Source organism: Urocampus carinirostris, chromosome 15 (genome assembly GCF_059441175.1).
Source record: "Urocampus carinirostris isolate Australia breed hairy pipefish chromosome 15, RoL_Ucar_1.0, whole genome shotgun sequence".
Taxonomy (NCBI): Eukaryota; Metazoa; Chordata; class Actinopteri; order Syngnathiformes; family Syngnathidae; genus Urocampus; species Urocampus carinirostris.
In genome coordinates this window covers 1,434,496-1,454,196 of record NC_142363.1, presented here as the reverse complement: position 1 = coordinate 1,454,196, position 19,701 = coordinate 1,434,496, and the positions used below count along the sequence as shown (strand labels likewise).

Sequence of the window (19,701 nt, the reverse complement as noted above, 5' to 3'; positions counted from 1 at the left end):
TAATTCCAGTGCCCTTTCCCTTGACTTTCTCTTCCCGACTCTCACTTATCACAGGGTTCTCGCGGATCCTTGAAAAGTCTTAAAAGGCATTGAATTCATTATTCCAAAAAAAAGAATCCACTTGGCGTTAAAATGTCTAAAATCTAATTTTCGAAAGTCTTAAAAATGTTAAAAAATGGCATTCAGTTATATTTATCAATTGTCTGCATCCAGGCAATACAAAAAAAAAATTCACCAAGCATAGGTTTTTGTGTTGCTACACTCAAAATTGCTTAGAGTTATGATTGTCAAAAAGTTTTACTCTGGACCAAAAAGTCATATTTCATGCATCATGATAAAAATGCTTCATGGATGTAGCAAAAGAGGTCTTTGGAATTAGTAGTTAATTGCCTGTTTCGACTGAGGATTCATTAGATACTTTAAAACTTTTTATTTATTTTTTTCAAAGTCCAAAACTTTGGCGAGTCGGAAAGTTTTCAACTGGACCAAAATTTCATTTAAAAAGAAAAAATGTCTGAAATTGCTTCTAATTCATGTGGTGTTTTTTTTTTTTTTTTTTTTTTTTTTTTTTTTCCGACTGTTTTGTGTTTGTTTTTGTTTTTTTACTTGGTCTAAAATTTGATTTCAAAAGGCATTAAAAAGTCTTAATTTAACTTTCCGTAAGCTGCAGGAAATGTATTAAATGTTATCCGTCTTCGGTTCCAGGACTACGTCTTGGCCGTCGAGATCTACCAGTCCATCATCCAGTACGAACCCCAGCAGAGGCTGCAGCTGCTCAGCGGCATAGGACGCATTTTCTTGCAGGTTGGTGTGGAAAAACTTATTACACCGTGGCAAAAAATGGCGTAATATGATTTTTTGTTGTTGTTGTTCAGATCGGAGATGTTAAAACAGCCGAGGTGTATTTTTGCAACGTGGAAAAAATGTGTCAGACGAAAGACTGCGAGGCCAACCTCACCACGTGTTTGCTGATGAACAGGTGTGTGGATTTTGGGGGGGGATTCGCGGAAGCGTGCCCAAACATAGTGCTAAAAATATCATTTTATATAATCAATGATTGAACACAAAATTATTGCTTTTGACTTTTCTTTTTAAAGTAACGACAAAATATCTCGGTTTTTTAATTAGGCACACAATGTGTGGTCTTCCAACAATCATGCAGATATAATATTAATAATAATCAATAATATTATACTCGCCATGGATCTCTAGAAATCTCAACGTTAAGAGTTTGACCTCATATCTCCTAGAGCTGTGAAATCACCAGAAGACAACAAGGAATCAAACAATTGGTGCGACCTGTTGAAAAACAGATGGAGATTATAATAATCGGGAATGCATAGTGCTCATTTTTGCTTGGAGTAATTGGAACTTTGCCGACCGTGTCGCGGGGGGACCAATGACTGTTTTGTTGCTTTCTTTGATCATCAAAAGTTGCGTGGGGTAAGTTCAAGTCAAGTCATTTTTATTTGTATAGCCCTTAATCACAAAGAGTCTCAAAGGTATGCACAGGTTATTGCACAGACTATTATTTCAGACTATTATTACACCATCCCCAAGGAAAAACTCAAAAACCTGAACATGAGGAAAATGAAGAAACCTTGAGAAGAGACCTCACATGTGGTAATCCCCCTTTCAGGATGACCAGGCTGCAATGGATGTTGCAATTACAAATAGTACAGAGATATTGTCAAAAAATATAGGTTATTCATATGCTATAGAGTAGAAGTGTGTTTTAAGCTTAGATTTAAACATTTCCACTGAGGTTGCAGAACGGATCTCAGGGGGAAGAGCATTCCACAGCACCGGTGCCCGGATGGAGAACGCTCTCAAACCTGCGGAACACTTCTTGGGTCTTGGGATCACCAGTAGACCAGCGCTTTCAGAACGAAGGCTTCCGACCGGAACATAGGGGGAAATCAAATCTGAAAGATATGAGGGAGCAAGTCCATGTATGATTTTGTACAATACCAAACCTTAAAATCACATCTTGGGCTAACAGGGAGCCAATGTAGGTTAGCTAAAATCGGCGTAATGTGATCGGACTTTCTTGTCCTAGTTAAAAGCCTCGCTGCAGCATTTTGTACCAGCTGAAGACTCTTGATTCTGGACTTCAGGAGACCGGAGAGTAGTGCATTACAGTAAACGAGACGGGAGGTAACAAACGCGTGAATTAAAATCTCCGCATCCGACTGAGACAGCGTAGGACGAATTTTAGCAATGTTGCGAAGATGGAAGAAAGCTGTTCCAGTAATTTTCTTCACGTGTGTTTGAAAGGACAGATAGGGGTCAAATATGATACCTAAATTTTTAACTTAGTCACTCTGTGTGATGTGACATTTGTCAATGTTCACAGCAGTTTTTGAGAATAAGTCACGGCATTTAGATGGACCAATAACTAACATTTTGGTCTTTTCAGAGTTAAGACGCAAGAAATTGAGTGACATCCATTCTTTTATCTCAGTGAGGCAAGCCTCCAAATTTCCACAATTTAGTGTGGCAGATTCCTCCAACGGAAGATATAGTTAAGTGTCATCTGCGTAGCAATGGAAACTGATTTTTTACTTGCGAATAATATCACCTAATGGAAGCATGTAAATGCTAAAAAGAAGGGGGCCCAAGTACTGAAGCCTGCGGAACACCACAGGTAACGCTAAAGGACTCAGATGTCATTTTGCCATATTTAACACAGTGCGTCCTATCTGAGAGGTAGGATGTGAACCATGAGAGGACGGTTCCTGAGAGACCAATCCATTCTTCCAACCGTTCTAGTAAGATATTATGGTCCACTGTGTCAAAAGCAGCACTGAGGTCCAGCAGCATCAAAAGTGATGAAGCGCCAGAGTCCATTGCCAGTAGGAGATCACCTTAATCAGAGCTGACTCAGTAGAGTGGTTAGCCCTGAATCCTGATTGCATTGATTCAAAAAGATAGTTCTCGGATATAAAATCCTTCAGCTGCTGTGCCACTACTTTACATGTTTACAGTGTGCGTTCCTTTTTTGCCTTCGCTTCCTTTTAAGTATGCGATTGTGACTTATCCGTTTTTGTTTTTCGCCGTGTGTCATGCAAATAATGTGATATTGTCCAGATAGCTCCCCCCAGGGCGTGCGGGCTCCCGAAGGCTTTCCAGATAGCCCTAATAGCAGTCAGCTAGCTGGCTAGCCTGCCGTGCTAATTGTTTATACCGGCTGGGTTCGTGTTTGTTGCCGTGGTAGTTCTTTGTTGTTGGCTGCTTACCGCATGTTTTCGGTCATCAGCCTCTCGTTCGTCTCATACAATCCGGCTATCCTGCTGTGATCATTTGATAATTGTTACTGCAGGGTTTGTGTTTGCTGCCATGGTCCTTTTTTGTTGTTGACTCCTGTGTTCTCCTGGCTTTTTACTGCATTTTTTGGTCGGCCAGACTCACGTTTTTCTGACGATCAGTCCCAGTTATCGTTTTTTAGGTGGTTTAGCCCCTGTTAACTCTCTGTGTAATTTTTCCCAGTTAGCTCACTTTGGCTGCTCGCCATTTGTTGTGTCATTACTGCACTCACCTGCGACACAAGGCCTCTGCGTTCTCCACAAAAACTACCAAAACATTGCTTAAAACTCTCATAACTTCTTCAACTAACATGTAAAAACCATTATGACAGTGCTGGTTTTCTTCACATGACGTCTGAACTCAGGAAGTCAAAAACAAGACAGATTGTCTTTCAAATGCATCATCTCGGAAAGTAATTGGAATATACCAATGAGATATATAAAGACATTATACAAAAAAACGTACTATTTTCTAGGGCTGCAACTAAGGATTATTTCAATTACAGACACTGCCCAATTTATGAACGATCGTAAGTTAAATTTGTTCATAATTAAATTCAGTGCTATATTTTGTATATTTAAGGTTTATGTAAGTATGATTAAGGCTTGTATAAGTAACCTGTATCGTTTTGTACTAAAAAAATAAACATTCCATAACATAATATGCTCTATAAAGATAAATGAAGTTGAGTTTCTTACTTTTGGAAAATGCGCTTCAAGAGATCCTCTGTGGTCTACCGCTCTTAGGAGGTCATTGACTTGAAGAAGAAGAAGAAGAAGAATTTACTTTTATTGTCATTCTTTGTAACCATGCTCACAGAACGAAATGCCGTTACACCTAGCGCTATATAAATGCAGACCATTTACATTTTACCGTTTCACGTAAGTCGAATGGTCGTAAGAAGGGGAGCGTCTGTATCGACGAATCAGTTGATTATTTTTTCAATTACAGCATTTTCCGCACTATAGGGCGCACCGGGTTATTAGGCGCACCCCCAAAAAATAGTTTTTGGTCCTATATCTTCTATACATAAGGCGCACCGGATTATAAGGCGCTACAATGGGAACGTCGACAAAACAGTCAGATAGTTCAGTCAAACTTATTACCCCCTTAACATTCCGAAAGCTTGCAAAGAAGCAAATACGTGTCGTAGACACGTGCGGATGCGGTGTCCGTACGATGTCACTCAAATGCATCGTTCCGAATATCATTCGGAAGGTTAAAGTCTTGGGATTCAAGAAATGCCAACCATTCCTTAGTTTCTATCTTCTTTTTCGCTCGCAACTTTACTGTGCATATGACAATAAACACTTATTGAGTTTAATTTAAAAAAAGACCCATCACAGAAACATCAATATCACTCTGAAACAAGATACTGGGAAAATATATAGCCGGAGTAGCTCACCGAAGTCGTTGCGTTCAATAATAATGTCCAACCATTGTCCTCTTATATCCGTGAGTGTAGTAAATCCAGGAGAGTAAAATATTTACAAGTACAGAATGGTAAAACATGTTTCTTCTATGGCGTAGACAACCAAATTTGCTATTCACATTCATCTTTTTCGGCCAATTGCAGGCTTTGTTTTGCCCCTTTAGCCTATGCGAGCCTGTAAATTATAAAAAGGATCCACCCCCTTTACCTCCGAATAACTTTAGCCAATAGTGATCGATTCAAATGATGATTGACACATTGGCTGGGAAATGAAACGCCGGCATATGTATCCCAGCATACACCGCGGACCACATCGCCTACGGGGAAAAATCTAGTCGGCGGCTGCTTGCCTTTGTTGCGAGACCTTGCGACTTAATATTGATCCATATATAAGGCGCACTGTATTATAAGGCGCATGGTCAGTTTTTGAAAAAAATAAAGGCTTTTAGGTGCGCCTTATAGTGCGGAAAATACGGTAATTGGATTTTTAATAAAAACCTTTCAATTTCCTCTTTGATTAAATATTGACATCGACAAATAGAAAAACAGAGCAGAAAAAAAGAATATTCTGTAATATAAAATAAGAAAAAAAAAGTGTTTGTCCAACTACTTTATTATAAACAAAAAATACATTCAAATGTATGTTATACACCTGCAAATATGTCAAACACTTTTTTATGTAGTGCCAAAAAGAGGAGTTTGTATGCTCTTCACACCAACCATTATGCAGAATCTGAATAGCTTTTTTCTTCAATTGAATATGCGATTCTATCCATCCATCCATTATCTGCACCGCTTATCCTCAGTAAGGTCACGAGGGTGCTGGAGCCCATCCCAGCTGTCTTTGGGCAGTAGGCAGGGGACACCCTGAACTGGTTGCCAGCCAGTCGCAGGTCACACAGAGACAGACAACTCGTTCGCTCATTCACACCTAGGGACAATTCGGACCGGCCAATTATCCTGACATGCATGTTTTTGGAATTTGGGAGGAAACCGGAGTACCCGGAGTCAACCCACACAAGCACGGGGAGAACATGCAAACTTTACACTGGAAGTTTTGATCCCATGACCTCAGAACTGTGCCACACACGCGCTAACCACTGCACTGCCGTGCTGCCCACTATATGATTCTATATTATATTATATGTATTTCTCCAAATCTCTATACAATAACTTAAGTAAGGCAAATGAATGAACTGTATAATATATGAGGGCTTTTTTTTAAATACAGTGAGAAAAATAAGTATTGGAACACCCTGCTATTTTTGCTATTTCTCCCACTTAGAAATCTTGTAGAGGTCTGAAATTTTCATCGTAGTTACATGTCCACTGTGAGAGACATAAACTAAAAAGAAACATCCAGAAATCACAATGCATGATTTTTTAACAATGTATTTGTGTGATACAGCTGCAAATACATTTTGAACATCTTTGTATCATTTAGAATTCTGACCCTGAAAGATGTGTTAGTTCGCCCATTAGAAGTCCACCTGCACTCCCATGTATCATCCTGAATCAGATGCACCTGTTTGAGGTCATTAGCTGCATAAAGACACCTGTCCACCCCATAAAATCAGTAAGACTTAAACTTGTAACATGAGGAATACAAAAGAGTTGTCCAAAGACACCAGAGACAAATTTGTACACCTCCACAAGGCTGGAAAGTGCTACAGAACAATTGCCAAGTAGCTTGGTGAAAAAAAGGTCCACTGTTAGTCATCAGAAAATGGAAGAAGCTAAACATGACGGTCAATCTCAATCGGAGAGTAGCCCCATGCAAGAAATCACCTCATGGGCTCTCAATGATTCTGAGAAAGGTGAGGAAATCAACCAAGAACTACATGACAGGAGTTGGTCAATGATTTGGAAAAAATAGCTGGGACAACCGTTTCCAATGATACTGTAGGTAATACACTAAGACGTCATGGTTTGAAATGATGCATGGCACAAAAGGTTCCCCTGCTTAAACCAGCACATGTCAAGGCCCGTCTTAAGTTAGCATATGACAATTTGGATGGTACAGGGGAGTCATGGGAGAAGGTTTTGTGGTCAGATGAGACCAAATAGAACTTTTTTGTCATAATTCTACTAAACGTGTTTGGAGGAAGAGGAATGAAGAGTACAATCCGAAGAACACCGTCCCTACTGTGAAGCATGGGGGTGCTTTGGGGTTCTTTTTCTGCACATGGGACAGGAATAATGGACTGCATTAGAGAAGATGAATGGGGGCTGTGTATTGTGAGATTTGCGGGAACAACTTTCTTCCCCCAGTCAGAGCATTGAAGGTGGGTCGTGGCTAGGTCTTCCAACATGACAACGACCTGAAGCACACAGCCAGGAAAACCAAGGAGAGGCTCCGTACGAAGAATATCAAGGTTCAAGCATGTGCGCAGTCAGTCTTTAGACCTAAACCCAATCGAAAATCTTTGGAGTGAGCTCAAACTCCGTGTTTCTCAACGACAGCCCAGAAACCTGACTGATCTAAAGAAGATCTGTGTGGAGGAGTGGGCCAAGTGTGTGCAAACCTGGTGATAGACAACAGGAAACGTTTGACCTCTGTAAAAGCAAACAGAGGCTAAAGTACCAATTATTAACATTCATTTCTCACTTGTTCAAATACCTTTTTGTAGCCATATCACACTAATAAATCATTAAAAAAATCATGAGTTGTGATTTCTGGATTTTTCCTTTTAGTTTATCTCTCACAGTGGACATGCACCTACAATGAAAATTTCAGACCCCTCCATGATTTCTAAGTGGTAGAAATAGCAAAATAGCAGAGTGTTCATATACTTATTTTCTTCACTGTATATGTCTTTATTTACTTATAACCATAATGTCTGCATACAATCGTACATTGAATTTTATAAAGCGCTTTTGGTTAAATTTCGGTATCTGAAAAGTGTTTTATAATACTTACTAAAGGATATACTGTACATTCTCAAAATATTACTTCATTTAATGACAGACGTTCCTCTCAAATGGGAAGAGCCGGTTATTTAGTTTTGTAGCTATATGGGCATAGGCCATTTCAAAAGAAAGCTATAATCCTCATTTTTCATTAGAAATAAATATGTTTCTAGCTTTTATTATTGTTGAGTAAACAACAGTTGAACATTGCTTGCAGTTTCTTGAAAATACTCGTTTCCAAGAAAGCTTCTGAGAAAAACGTTGTTTTTGTGAAAAGGATACAGTGGCTTGCAAAACTATTTGGCCCCCTTGAACTTTGTGACCTTTTGCCACATTTCAGAATTCAAACATCAAGATATAAAACTATACTTTCTTGTGAAGCATCAACAATAAGTGGGACACAATCGTGAAGTGGAACACACTTTATTGGATATTTTGAACTTTTTTAACATATAAAAAACTAAAAAGTGGGTGTGCAAAATTATTCAGCCCCTTTACTTTCAGTGCAGCAAACTCTGTCCAGAAGTTCAGTGAGGATCTCTGAATTATTCAATGTTGATCTAAATGACTAACGATGATAAATGGAATCCACCTGTGTGTAATCAAGTCTCTGTATAAATGCACCAGCACTATGATGGTCTCAGAGGTCTGTTTAAAGTGCAGAGAGCATCATGAAGAACGAGGAACATACCTGGCAGGTCCGAGATACTGTTGTGGAGAGGTTTAAAGCTGGATTTGGATACAAAAAGATGTACCAAGCTTTAAACATCCAAGGGAGCACAGTCCAAGAAATAATATTGAAATGGAAGGAGTATCAGACCACTGCAAATCTACCAAGTGATGCAGCCAAGAGGCCCATGATCACTGGATGAAGTGCAGAGGTCTACAGCTGGGGTTGGACAAATGTGGCCTTTGTGGTAGAGTGGCAAGAGGGAAGCCATTTCTTGAAGATATCTATAAAAAGTGTAGTTTAAAGTTTGCCACAAGCCACCTGGGAGACACACCGAAAATGTGGAAGAAGGTGCTCTGGTCAGATGAGACTAGCATCGAACCTTTTGGCAACAATGCAAGACGTTATGTTTGGCGTAAAAGCAACACAACTCATCACTCTCAACACACCATCCCTACAGTCAAACGTGGTGGTGGCAGCATCATGGTTTGGGCCTGCTTTTTTTCACCAGGGAAAGGGAAGATGGTTAAAATTGATGGGAAGATGGATGGAGCCAAATACAGGACAGCTCTGGAAGAAAACCTGATAGAGTCCGCAAAAGACCTGAGACTGGGACGGAGATTTGTCTTCCAACAAGACAATGATCTAAAACATAAAGCAAAAGATACAATGGAATGGTTCACCAAAAACATATCAAGGTGTTGGAATGGCCAAGTCAAAGTCCAGACCTCAATCCAATTGAGAATCTGTGGAAAGAACTGAAAACTGCTGTTCACAAACGCTTTTCATCCAACCTCACTGATTTCGAGCTCCTTTGTAAGGAGGAATGGGCAAAAATATCAGTTTCTCGATGTGCAAAACAGTTAGAGCCATACCCCAAGTGACTTGCAGCTGTAATTGCAACAAAAGGTGGCGCTACAAAGTATTAACTCAATTGGGGCTGAATAATTTGCACACCCACTTTTTCGTTTTTTTTATTTACACTTCATGTTTGTGTCTCACTTATTGTTGATTATTCACAAGAAATTACAGTTTTATATCTTTATGTTTGAAGTCTGAAATGTGGCAAAAGGTCACAAAGTTCAAGGGGGCCCAAATAGTTTCGCAAGCCACTTTACATTTTAAGCAGAAATTTAACTTTGGTGCATTTTTTTTTTGCATTTGTGGCAACCCCGAATTTGAAACAATGATTTCCATCAAAAACAGGGCACTTTGCTTGACAAAAAAACATTTTGTTGCAAGAACACCAAACGCATGTATAGAATAGTATAGAATAGAATATACCTTCATTGTCATTGTTACAAAATGGGTTGAACATATTGTGACAATCAAATTGGATGTGGCACTCCAGTTTACAGTGAGGATAGAAGATTACAAAAAAGATAAAGGAACAAAGAAGATGTTTCTATTGTCCTTGTTGCAGGCTTTGTTTTCTCCGGAGGGGGGTGTATGAGGGGGTGAGGGACAGACAGAGATGGTCGGATCCAACTAGGTAATAATAATAATAATAATTTCCTTGTATTGTCATTCTGTGTAACAATGTACACAGAACGAAATGTCGATTGCACCTGACCCGTTGTAGCGAGCCGATGCAGCCGCAGCCAACAGAGGGCGCCGCCGACCACTTTTTAAGTCTTAGGAATGACTCGGCCGGGGCTTAAAAAGTGGTCGGCGGGGGCAGGGGGGAAGCTCGGTACGCATGTTTGATGTTACTGTACACACGGTCCAGTGTTTTTCCCCCTGGTTGCACAGTCCACGTATTGAATGAATTTGGAAAGTAAAGTCCTTAAGCATGCCTGATTAAAGTCGCCGGTGACGATCATCGAATGAACGATGCGTTAACTTTGCAAGAACTTTTCAGTGCCCGGTGTTTGCAGTGGGGTGATCACATGATCTGGTTACCATGACGATCGTGTTCCCGCGGACATACAGAAAACATCATCCCCTCTGCCCTGGCAATGACTAACGGACTTCGCCATTTGTTTTTGGAAAGATAAAAAGCTCTGTACTTGTCCATATAGTCGCTTCTCTCACACACTGCTTCACTACTTAATTGCCAAATAGAGCCACTAACCCACTTCAATCCCTGGATAAAGGCAGAAACACTAGGAAGAGGGAGCTTCCTCAATGTGTGCACTAAGATCTGATTAAAGCCACAAACCCTTAAAATTGTTTTTTAAATAAAACCCCCAAAAACATTTTAACATTTTGGCACTTATTAAAAATGCTTCTGAAAACGTATTTATATGTTATGGAACTGAACGAGTCAATAGAACGTGTACCAAAACAACGATAATTATGTAAATGTGTAGATGATAAAGGTTAACATTATGGTAACAAAGATAATAATAAAACAATTTCAAATCATTTACTATACCTTTGAGGGTGGGGTGCGTGGTGTCCTTAAAAAGTTGAAAGTTAAGTGTTCCCCTTTTCCCTGTCACTAGCTTTCTGGTACCAATTGCAAAAAAAGGCAATGAAACACACTAAATCACAATAAAATTAGATGCTGTCCCTCTCAAACACAACTGGAGCAGTGCCAATTAACCAGGAAGAAGTATGAGGTTGCAGCTCGGGAGATCCGCGGGAAGGGCCCAGCATGGGCGGAAGTCCCTGCTAATATCTGGGGGGGAAAAATAATTAAGCCACACTGTATTGTAAGACGCATAATTTAAGATGTAGGAAACAAAGTAGTGGCTTGTGCTCTGAAATTTATGATAATTACTCTTTAAAGTACACCATTAGGCTTCAATTTGAACCCAAAGTCATTAAGCCCTCTTTGTTTTTTCATTTGTGATTCAGGGCTTTTGTTCACCTAAGCCAGAACAACTACGCTGACGCACATGTAGCCTTCATGGAGGTCCTAAAGTTGGATCCTAAAAACCCAGTCGTAAGTATCTGCAACACCACTCAACAAAACCTCGTTCTATTATTTCAGACGCTTCCTCGGTTTATCTCTATTCCGGACCAGGCCAACAACAACGCGGCAGTCTGCCTGCTCTACCTGGGCCGGCTCAAGGAGTCCCTGGGCAAACTGGAGGGTCTGGTTCAGAAGGACCCGACCCTCTACCTCCATGAGAGCGTTCTCTTCAACCTCACCACTATGTACGAACTGGAATCATCACGCAGCACCCAGAAAAAGCAAGCGCTGTTGGAGGCGGTGTCCTGTCGAGAAGGGGACAGCTTCAACGTTCAGTGCCTCAAACTGGTTTGAAAATTGGGGGCAGTCTTTTCATTTGTTGACATGTTTTACTGTGTACTCCAAATGGACCTTGTGCAAGATCAGGCTTAAAGAAAATCCAGCCCCGTGGGTATTCAAGCCTGACTCAGCCCGAGCCTGACCAATTAACTTGATTTGCAGGACCGAACCTGAGCAAACCTTAAATGTCATGTTTTATTGTGAAGACTCAGGAGGAGGATAGATTAAAGCCTGTCTTTTGTAACAAAATCTAAGTTAAACAGGACTATATCAACATTTACATATTTGATATTTCTGTGTCTGTAGAGGTTCTATCAACCGACAATTTTCCATCATAGGTGGATTTTGTTTAAGAGTTCATGAGAATAGTTTGATGCTGTTCGCCAGTTTGATGTGTTGAAAATTGAGTCATACACCACAGCAGCAGTACGTCCTTGAGAATCTTGCCCAGCACTTTAAGCAAGAGAGAGAGGAAAATTGACAAAGAGGAATAGGTGGATAAAAGACAGACAGGAAAGAGTTCTTTAAATTGACCGCGCAAGAGCCAAAGCATAGAGACGTTTCCTTTTTTTTTAAATAATAAATGCAATTTCTGTTTTGTTTTAGTTCAGTATCCACACATAATTTTAGGATACATTTTCATATTTGAAAAAAAAAAAAATCAGCGAGAGAAAAGCCTGACCCAAACGTAATGCTTGACATTTTAGGCCAAAACTTGGGTCAGATTCGGTCAAAAGATCTCACCTCTGCTCCAGATTGGCTCTTCTAAATCATGATTGAATTTTGTTCTTATACAAAAGCAGTTGGGGTAACAAACGCTCACAGTTCATTTTTGGGGGAAGATGAAAGTTTATGGGTCAGTTAAAAAGCAGACACAGCCTAGAATAGTCCAATATATCAAACCTGCAGGTTTACAATAATTACTTGACAAGGGCAAAGTCAAATAAAACTTGCACTGCATGCATAGTAGGGCTGCACAATTATGGGAAAAAAAAAGAACATTAACATAGTGACATAAAAACATAACTTGAGATGATGTAGAGGCAGAGTATACAACTGTAACAAAATATCAACGATAGATGAACAAATAAAAACAGAATCGCAGTTGTATAAATTGTATTTATTTTCATTAAACAGAAGGACAACGAAATTGGAGGGCTACTTCTTTCAGTCTAAGAAAACGATTGAGAGAGTGTCTGGCAGACTAAACGCTAGAGTCGGGTCCCAGCGACCTCTGGCAAGGTCTTTGTGATGACTAACACATGTAGCAATTTTCCCCGAGTCGTAGCTCCAAGTCGTCCGTTTCATGGGTTGGTGAAGAGCCACGTTCGGCAGTCGTGGCTTAAGAGTTGTTAGCTTTCCTTTCCGCCTCAGTCAATTCCTGAACGTGATAAAAATCCAGGCAGCACCCGCTGGTGATCAGCTTTTCTTTGCACTATTCTGATTTCTCTCCGAGGCCGGTTTAAAACTGAATTAATTTTCAATGTGAGCCACTAAAACTACGAGGTATGGTGTTTGTTTTGGTTGTCACAAGTGCAAGGACTGTTTGGCAGACTGGCAGCTTACACCACCCTATCATGGTCGTTCACACACATCTTGCAAACTTTGCCTCGCCTTTATTGGTGGTCGACATTATTACCTGCTTCTGATGGGCCAGCGGTGTTAAACCACGAAATGTGACATTTCATGTTGGCCAAACACTTAAATAACAAACTGGAACTTTGAATACTTGAAAAAAATCGCAGTGGTTTGCGATTACACCAGCGCACTGTATTACAGTGGCTCGCAAAACTATTTGGCCCCCTTGAACTTTGTGACCTTTTGCCACATTTCAGACTTCAAACATTAAGATATAAAACTGTAATTTATTGTGAAGCATCAACAATAAGTGGGACACAATCATGAAGTGGAACACACTTTATTGGATATTTTAAACTTTTTTTAACAAAAAATGAAAGAGTGGGTGTGCAAAATTATTCAGCCCCATTGAGTAAATACTTAGTAGCGCCACCTTTTGCTGCGATTACAGCTGCAAGTCACTTTTGAACATCGAGAAACTGATATTTTTGCCCATTCCTCCTTGCAATACAGCTCGAGCTTAGTGAGGTTGGCTGGAAAAAGTTTGTGAACAGCAGTTTTCAGTTCTTTCCACAGATTCTCAATTGGATTGAGGTCTGGACTTTGACTTGGCCATTCCAACACCTTGATATGTTTTTGGTGAACCATTCCATTGTATCTTTTGCTTTAGGTTTTAGATCATTGTCTTGTTGGAAGACAAATCTCCATCCCAGTCTCAGGTCTTTTGCGGACTCCATCAGGTTTTCTTCCAGAATGGTCCGGTATTTGTCTCCATCCATCTTCCCATCAATTTTAACCATCTTCCCTTTCCCTGCTGAAGAAAAGCAGGGTCAAACCATGACGCTGCCACCACCATGTTTGACTGTGGGGATGGTGTGTTGTGGGTGATGAGCTGTGCTGCTTTTGCGCCAAACATAACGTATTGCATTGTTGCCAAAACGTTCGACTTTGGTCTCATCCGACCAGAGCACCTTCTTCCACATGTTTCTTCCGTCTCCTAGGTGGCTTGTAGCAAACTTTAAACTACACTTTTTATGGATATCTTTAAGAAATGGCTTCTTTCTTTCTTTGGAAGAGTGGCAACTCTTCCATAAAGGCCAGATTTGTGCAGTATATGACCGATTGTTGTCCTATGGACAGATTCACCCACCTCAGCTGTAGACCTCTGCAGTTCGTCCAGAGTGATCTTCGGCCTCTTGGCTGCATCTCTGATCAGTTTTCTCCTTGTATGAGCTGAAAGTTTAGGGGGACGCCTTGATCTTGGTAGATTTGCAGTGGTCTGATACACCTTCCATTTCAATATTATTGCTTGGACTGTGCTCCCTTAGATGTTTAAAGCTTGGGAAATCTTTTTGTATCCAAATCCAACTTTAAAATTCTCCACAACAGTATCTGGGACCTGCCCGGTATGTTCCTTGTTCTTCATGATGCTCTCTGCACTTTAAACAGACCTCTGAGACCATCACGATGCAGGTGCATTTATACAGAGACTTGATTACACACTGGTGGATTCCATTGTTTATCATTAGCCATTCAGATCAACATTGAATCATTCATACATCCTCATTGAACTTCTGGACAGAGTATGCTGCACTGAAAGCAAAGGGGCTGAATAATTTTGCACACCCACTTTTTCATTTATATTTATTAAAAAAGTTTAAAATATCCAATCAAGTGTGTTCCACTTCATGATTGTGTCCCACTTATTATTGATGTTTCACAAGAAATTAGTTTTGTATATTTATGTTTGAAGTCTGAAATGTAGCAAGTTCAAGGGGGCCAAATAGTTTCGCAAGCCACTGTTTATTGCGATATCGATTCGATTTTGGTGAATTATGCAGCCCTATTCATAGGTCCTTTTTATAAAATTGTCCTGTAAGTGTTTCTGTATTAGATTAACTCCCCATATCCTACTTGAGTAGGTATTTTTACTCACTGTGGTCAATGAAATCTTGCATGCGCGTGTGTGCGCTCTTTACACCCCTGTACACAGATAAAGAACAATTAAAAAATTCAAGTTTTTCCTTTTAATATCAATTTACAAAATATAAAAAAATGTTTTATCCAGGTCAAGCGTGGGCAAACCCATTGAGTCACAGGCTGCATTGATAAATACGTTTCTTTACAAAGTCACCAGTCACTGAAATACTTCATATCATTGGAAAGATTACACTTTTGGTATTCAAGACATGATGACCATTTCAAAATATACTCGTCACAGAAACATCCCTATCAGTGTTAAGCAAGATACCTGAAAAGTATAAAGTAAGCGTTGCTCAACAATTACCCAATTACCTGCCCTGGCCATCATTAAACGAGTTGAATGCCCACAAAAATTTCGTCGATGCATCCAGGAGAATCTTACTGTTAAATATTTACTCCCAAGCACATGATAATACAGCCAGATAAAAAGCAATCCCCTTAAAAGCTTTGTTTGGCGTTACTTCTTAAAATTAGTTGATTTCACTCCAAAATTCAATTTTAAAAAAACAGACTTGTAAAATTATTCCCAATGTGGTCGTTAGTCTCTTACCTTTTAATTTAGACCACATTGGCCAACCGCAGGCTTTTTTTCCCACGGTCCACAGCCTGCATTAGCCTCCTGTAGCTCCGGATATCTTCAGCCAGAACTAACCAAAACGGATGATGATTGACACATTAGTTAGCTGATGAAATTCCCAACATATTTTGCTGTATGATGGGTGACCCAACCCTCTGTCAAACTGTGTGTGAGAAATATAAAGTAAAAAAAAAAAAATCCCAAGATATGGCACCTTGAATACAACCCCAGTATTCAAATCTGAGCACAAAATTAAGGTGCACAAAATGCAGTTTGTGATCTATTTTTATGCACCATTATTATACAGAAATATGCAAAATCATTGATTTTCTGAAGATATTAGTTAAACATTTACAATTCTTTCACAATATCTAAAAAAAAAAAAAGTAAAATACACATTTGCAAAGTGTTTGTGTTGTAAACTGGTTGTCTCCAAATTGCCTCTTTTGGAAAGGCCGAAACATGCCCTTGGAAAAATCTGTAAAATACAATGTTTACATTTTCAGATAAGGATAAAATTTGACAAGGTACCATGTAAGGCTTCACGCTAATGTCTCGCCTGTTTCCTTCTAAGATACCCATGCTACGCTCTTCTGCAGACATTCAATAAAAAAAATTAGGTGAGAATAAACAATGTTAGTAGCTCTTGCAGTCATTATTGCTGTTTGGGACAAAATGTCAGTATTACTTTTTAAAAGAGACCAAAATTGTCTATATTCTCCTAACAGTTCATAACAGCATTCAATTTACTTTGGGTATGTCTTGGATTGGGATTTTACAGGAATGTTAAGGGGTTGGAAAAAATTGCAAAGGTTGCAAAGGCCAGGTGGGGAAAAAAAACGGTTGATTGATTTTATCTCTTGTATCTTACAAGCATCCTGAATCTGATACCTTGGCAATACATTACAAAACCGGATAATGTGTCTTATTTTCTGATTTGCATTTGTGAATAGACATACTTGCTAAAATCTGCTCTACATGGTATATTTCATTATGTAAATATATGTATAATATATATGTAATATACATCTTTTTTTATGAATAGAATTATATATGTACCGTAAATTCCGGGCTATAAGCCGCTACTTTTTTCCCAAGTGTTCAGCCCTGCGGCTTATTCAGTGAAGCGGCCGATTTATGTAATTTTTCTTGCGGCGTTGGAGTATTAAAGGTAAGATTAAGACCAGTAGAATATGTGCGCCACGAAAGTCTGCAACTTGTAAGTTTATGCATACATTGTCTGTAAAGGAAAGGTACGTCCCAATAATGAGTAAGACGCCCTTGATGGTGACAGTTATGAGGAGGAAGTTGAGGACAATCTACCAAGAGGGGGGTTTTTAAGGGTTATTGATCTATCTTCGTTATTCATTATCCATTATCCGTAATCGGTCAGTTCATAATACGCTACAAAGCCAAGGAACCGGGACTCTTACTCTCGGCCAAAAGGCTAAGCTAAGGTCCTAGCCCTAAAGCCTTGCTGCGATCATTGCGAATGCACCGTTCCCGGAGGTACTGCAATACCGGGCCGATGCGTGGAGTGGACAGAGCAAGCTCTTATTCCATCTCCAGAATGCAAAAATGAGCTCTCAAGCATAAGGCCAAAAGGCCAAGCTAAGGACCTAGCATCAAAGCCTTGGTAATTACTCTCGGCCAAAAGGCCAAGCTAAGGACCTAGCATCAAAGCCTTGGGCCAAGCTAAGGTCCTAGCATCAAAGCCTTGCTACCAAGAGGGGGTTTTTTAAGGGTTATTGTTCTATCTTCGTTATTCATTATCCGTTATCGGTCAGTTCATAATACGCTACAAAGCCTAGGAGCCGGGACACTTACTCTCAGCCAAAAGGCCAAGCTAAGGTCCTATCCCTAAAGCCTTGCTGCGATCATTGCGAATGCACCGTTCCCGGAGGTACTGCAATACCGGGCCGATGCGTGGAGTGGACAGAGCAAGCTCTTATTCCATCTCCGGATTGCAAAAATCAAAGATCATGGCAAAGGCCAAGCTAAGGACTGACATAGCATCAAAGCCACTGTCCAAAAACAACAAGGCCAAGCTAAGGACCTAGCATCAAAGTCAAGGCCAAGTTAAGGTCCTGGCTGTACTGCTTACACAATTCTAGAGTCACAAGAGGGGGGGGGGTTTTAAGGGTTATTGATCTATCTTCGTTATCCATTATCCGTTATCGGTCAGTTCATTATATGCTACAAAGCCTAGGAGCCGGGACACTTACTCTCAGCCAAAAGGCCAAGCTAAGGTCCTAGCCCTAAAGCCTTGCTGCGATCATTGCGAATGCACCGTTCCCGGAGTTACTGCAATACCGGGCCGATGCGTGGAGTGGACAGAGCAAGCTCATATTCCATCTCCGAAATGCAAAAATCAAAGAGGCCAAGCTAAGGACCTAGCATCAAGGCCAAGCTAAGGACTTGGCATCAAAGCCTGGGTTTGAAGTGCCCAATCATAAACACAAGAATTTCACAATACGGGATGCTTTCTTTTGACCGACACGTTTGATGCATTGCGAGCGTGATCCTACTAGCGTGTTGGTACTTTTCAAAGGAACGGTTTGGGATGAAAGTTATATTATTATTAAAGCTTTGAAAACTCTCTCGGTGTAGTCTTTCTTCGTAAATATGTGTAACCATGTATAATATGTATTTGCAACTGTATAATTTTGGAATGCATTTATTTCAGAGATTTTTATTCTGTTATGTGTTCTACGAGCGAATCAAAAAGAAGGGGCGGAGCAAACGCGGGCTGATGGGAAGTGGGGTAAAGCTGAGTTACCGGTAGATCTGTCTGTTGTCGCAGCGGACAATAGTGAATATATATTTTTCCCACCCTTAACTTTGGAAATATACATTTTGTTTCCTTGGATTACTTTCAACGGGACCCGGACTTTACAAGTCTGCATCATACGTTAATTATGGGTATCATTTTCCATTCATGATGCCGATTGTGGTTCTAAGATTGTTTACTATTTATTTAGTTACAATCGTGGCCAACTGTGGTTCTAGGATTATGTACTGTCTATGATGGCGGATGCATCAGGTTAGCACTGCTCGTTCCATGCGTTTATACTCTCCTTGGCATTGGTTTTAAGTGTGTTGTTAATTATTAATTTTACAATTATAACCATTTTGATAGAGCTAGAAGTAAAGCAGCCGAGTCCTGCAATGGCCGGGCATTATACCGGCGGGCGGAGACATAACTGCGTACGATTCTTGCTCAAAGATGTTGTGGCAATTTTGGAGGGAATGTCAAGGCTGGATTTTATTGACAAGTTTATTGAAAAGCTTCCGAAGTTTAAAAAGGAGGAGATACATGCTGTCATAAAAATGCCTTCTGGCAAGGGCTTTGATGTAAGTTTTGTAACGGCCGCTTTTTATCAAGAGTTTTGGAATCGCTTTGAGGGAGTGAGGCCCCAGTTTTCTGGATTTACAGTGGAGAAGCTGACTGATAATGCTAACAAGATTGTCGTTGTTAGAATGTTTAGTGAGGTGGTGAGTGCTGATGACGTCTGTTATTGGTTGAGTAGATACTGCTCTGTAAAAGGCCAGGCTATGAAGGTGAGGGGTGAGAAAGGCTATTGGACTGGTGCCTGGAGGGTACCCATCCAACAATGGCAAGATCCTCAGGGCTTTCAGGGACTGAAACACCTCCCGTCGACTATATTCCTGGGGAAAAACCGTGGCTTTATCCACTATCAAGGGCAACCGAAACTCTGTCGCAAATGTGGTGAGCATGGGCATCTGGCTGAGGTATGTGATCGATTTTTTTGTGGAAAGTGCAGGACAATTGGACATTCCTTTGAGGAATGTATCAATAGCAGAAAATGCAACCTCTGTGGAGAAACGAACCACCTCTATAGAAACTGCCCGAAATCGTTTGCTAACAAATTGAAAGCTAGGAAGGCAGTTAACAAAGACAATGAAATGATGTCAGACAGCATAGATAATGAAATGAATAAATGTAACAAAGACAATGAAATGAATAAAGTTATGGAAATACCAAATGAAAATGAACAAGAAATGAATAAAGTTATGGAAATACC

The 19,701-nt window shown here is 40.1% G+C and overlaps 1 protein-coding gene and 3 pseudogenes across 1 annotated transcript in view; 1 reads left to right on the top strand and 3 right to left on the bottom strand.

The window, feature by feature from the left end:
• Nucleotides 1–14,154, top strand: part of trappc12 (trafficking protein particle complex subunit 12) — a 52,776-nt gene extending 38,622 nt beyond the window's left edge. The window contains exons 9-12 of the mRNA XM_088354182.1: nucleotides 706–804; nucleotides 876–979; nucleotides 11,121–11,208; nucleotides 11,290–14,154. Of these exons, the coding sequence (XP_088210308.1) occupies nucleotides 706–804; nucleotides 876–979; nucleotides 11,121–11,208; nucleotides 11,290–11,532 (534 nt within the window). The 3' untranslated portion in view covers nucleotides 11,533–14,154. The remainder of the gene's footprint in view (nucleotides 1–705; nucleotides 805–875; nucleotides 980–11,120; nucleotides 11,209–11,289) is intronic.
• Nucleotides 14,155–17,142: 2,988 nt separating this feature from the next.
• Nucleotides 17,143–17,270, bottom strand: LOC148351293 (U2 spliceosomal RNA; annotated as a pseudogene).
• Nucleotides 17,271–17,536: 266 nt separating this feature from the next.
• LOC148351292 (U2 spliceosomal RNA) lies at nucleotides 17,537–17,656 on the bottom strand (annotated as a pseudogene).
• A 278-nt stretch (nucleotides 17,657–17,934) lies between these two features.
• On the bottom strand, nucleotides 17,935–18,073 carry LOC148351291 (U2 spliceosomal RNA; annotated as a pseudogene).
• Nucleotides 18,074–19,701: the final 1,628 nt, after the last annotated feature.